Source organism: Octodon degus, unplaced genomic scaffold (genome assembly GCF_000260255.1).
Source record: "Octodon degus isolate 3935 unplaced genomic scaffold, OctDeg1.0 scaffold00080, whole genome shotgun sequence".
Lineage (NCBI taxonomy): Eukaryota > Metazoa > Chordata > Mammalia > Rodentia > Octodontidae > Octodon > Octodon degus.
In genome coordinates this window covers 6,135,477-6,136,778 of record NW_004524656.1, presented here as the reverse complement: position 1 = coordinate 6,136,778, position 1,302 = coordinate 6,135,477, and the positions used below count along the sequence as shown (strand labels likewise).

At 57.0% G+C, this 1,302-nt stretch overlaps 1 protein-coding gene across 4 annotated transcripts in view; it reads left to right on the top strand.

The window, feature by feature from the left end:
• Positions 1-1,302, top strand: part of Abcg4 (ATP binding cassette subfamily G member 4) — a 14,429-nt gene that overhangs the window by 8,144 nt on the left and 4,983 nt on the right. For 3 of the 4 annotated variants that reach the window (XM_023721109.1, XM_023721108.1, XM_023721110.1), the window contains exons 10-11: positions 332-779; positions 872-972. In XM_023721109.1, the coding sequence (XP_023576877.1) occupies positions 332-779; positions 872-972 (549 nt within the window). The remainder of the gene's footprint in view (positions 1-331; positions 780-871; positions 973-1,302) is intronic. The other variant, XM_004636416.2, reaches the window with a different exon arrangement.

Sequence of the window (1,302 nt, the reverse complement as noted above, 5' to 3'; positions counted from 1 at the left end):
TTTTTTTTTTAATTTCAAGACAAGGTCTCATTAAGTTGTTAAGTTGTCCAAATTAGGCTGGAGCTGGTGCTTCTGCCTTAACCTCCAGGCCTCTCTCCTTCCTCTCCCTCTCCCCCACTGTCTCCCCCCATTTGCAACCCAAAGCCCAGTTCCCAGGAGCATAAATGAAGCTTCTCCCTCTGCAGCCTGAGACACCTGCACTGGGAAGGGCTCAGGGGTTTCTCTGCTCACTGATCCAGTAGGCAGTGGGCAGTAGGCAGTGGGCAGTGGGCAGTGGGCAGTGGGCAGCAGCAGGAGGGGTTGGCTCACCGGGCCGTTCTCCTCTCCCCAGGAAGTGGATCCCATCGAGAGCCACACCTTTGCCACTAGCACCCTCACCCAGTTCTGCATCCTCTTCAGGAGGACCTTCCTGTCCATCATCAGGGACACGGTAAGGTGTCAAGCTGGGACAGGAGGAGCAGGCCTTGCTTTGGGGGCTGATGGGTTGCAGCAGGTGGGACAGAGTGGGGGCCCTGCCTGCTGGCCCTGCAGGGCCCCTGTGGGTAGAGCTGGGTTCCTGCCCTGTGGTTCCCGTCCTGAGACGCCCTGCCCCCTGTGGCCGCCCCCCCAGGTCCTGACCCACCTGCGGTTTGTGTCCCATGTGCTGATCGGCGTGCTCATCGGCCTTCTCTATCTGCACATCGGTGATGACGCCAGCAAGGTCTTCAACAACACCGGCTGCCTCTTCTTCTCCATGCTGTTCCTCATGTTTGCTGCCCTCATGCCGACCGTGCTCACCTGTGAGCAGAGCTGTCCGCGGGTGGGAGTGGGCACTGGGTAGGAGGCAGGGGCGGGGCTTGGCCAGCAGCGTGCTGTCTGCCTGTGTCCCCAGTCCCCTTAGAAATGGCAGTCTTCATGCGGGAGCACCTCAACTACTGGTACAGCCTCAAAGCATACTACCTGGCCAAGACCATGGCCGATGTGCCCTTCCAGGTGAGCCTCCGCCCTGCCTGCCTTCTGTTCCCCGAGCTGGCTTCTGGGCCCCCCCACCTTGCCCCTTCTATTTTCTTAGAAAGTGCATGTTGTGTCTTCTATGCATCAGGCTTCATACTGGGTACTGGGGAGATGGCAGCAGTGTAGACTGATATTTTTTGGTTTTTATTTTCTCTTTTTTGGCCGAACCAGGGATTGAAGTCAGGCCCTTGCACTTGCCAGGGAAGCACTTATTCCACTGAGCCATCTCTATTTTCTTGAGACAAGGTTTCACTATGTAGTTCAGGCTGGCCTGGAATTCATGTTAATCCTCCTGTCTCTGTGTCCTAA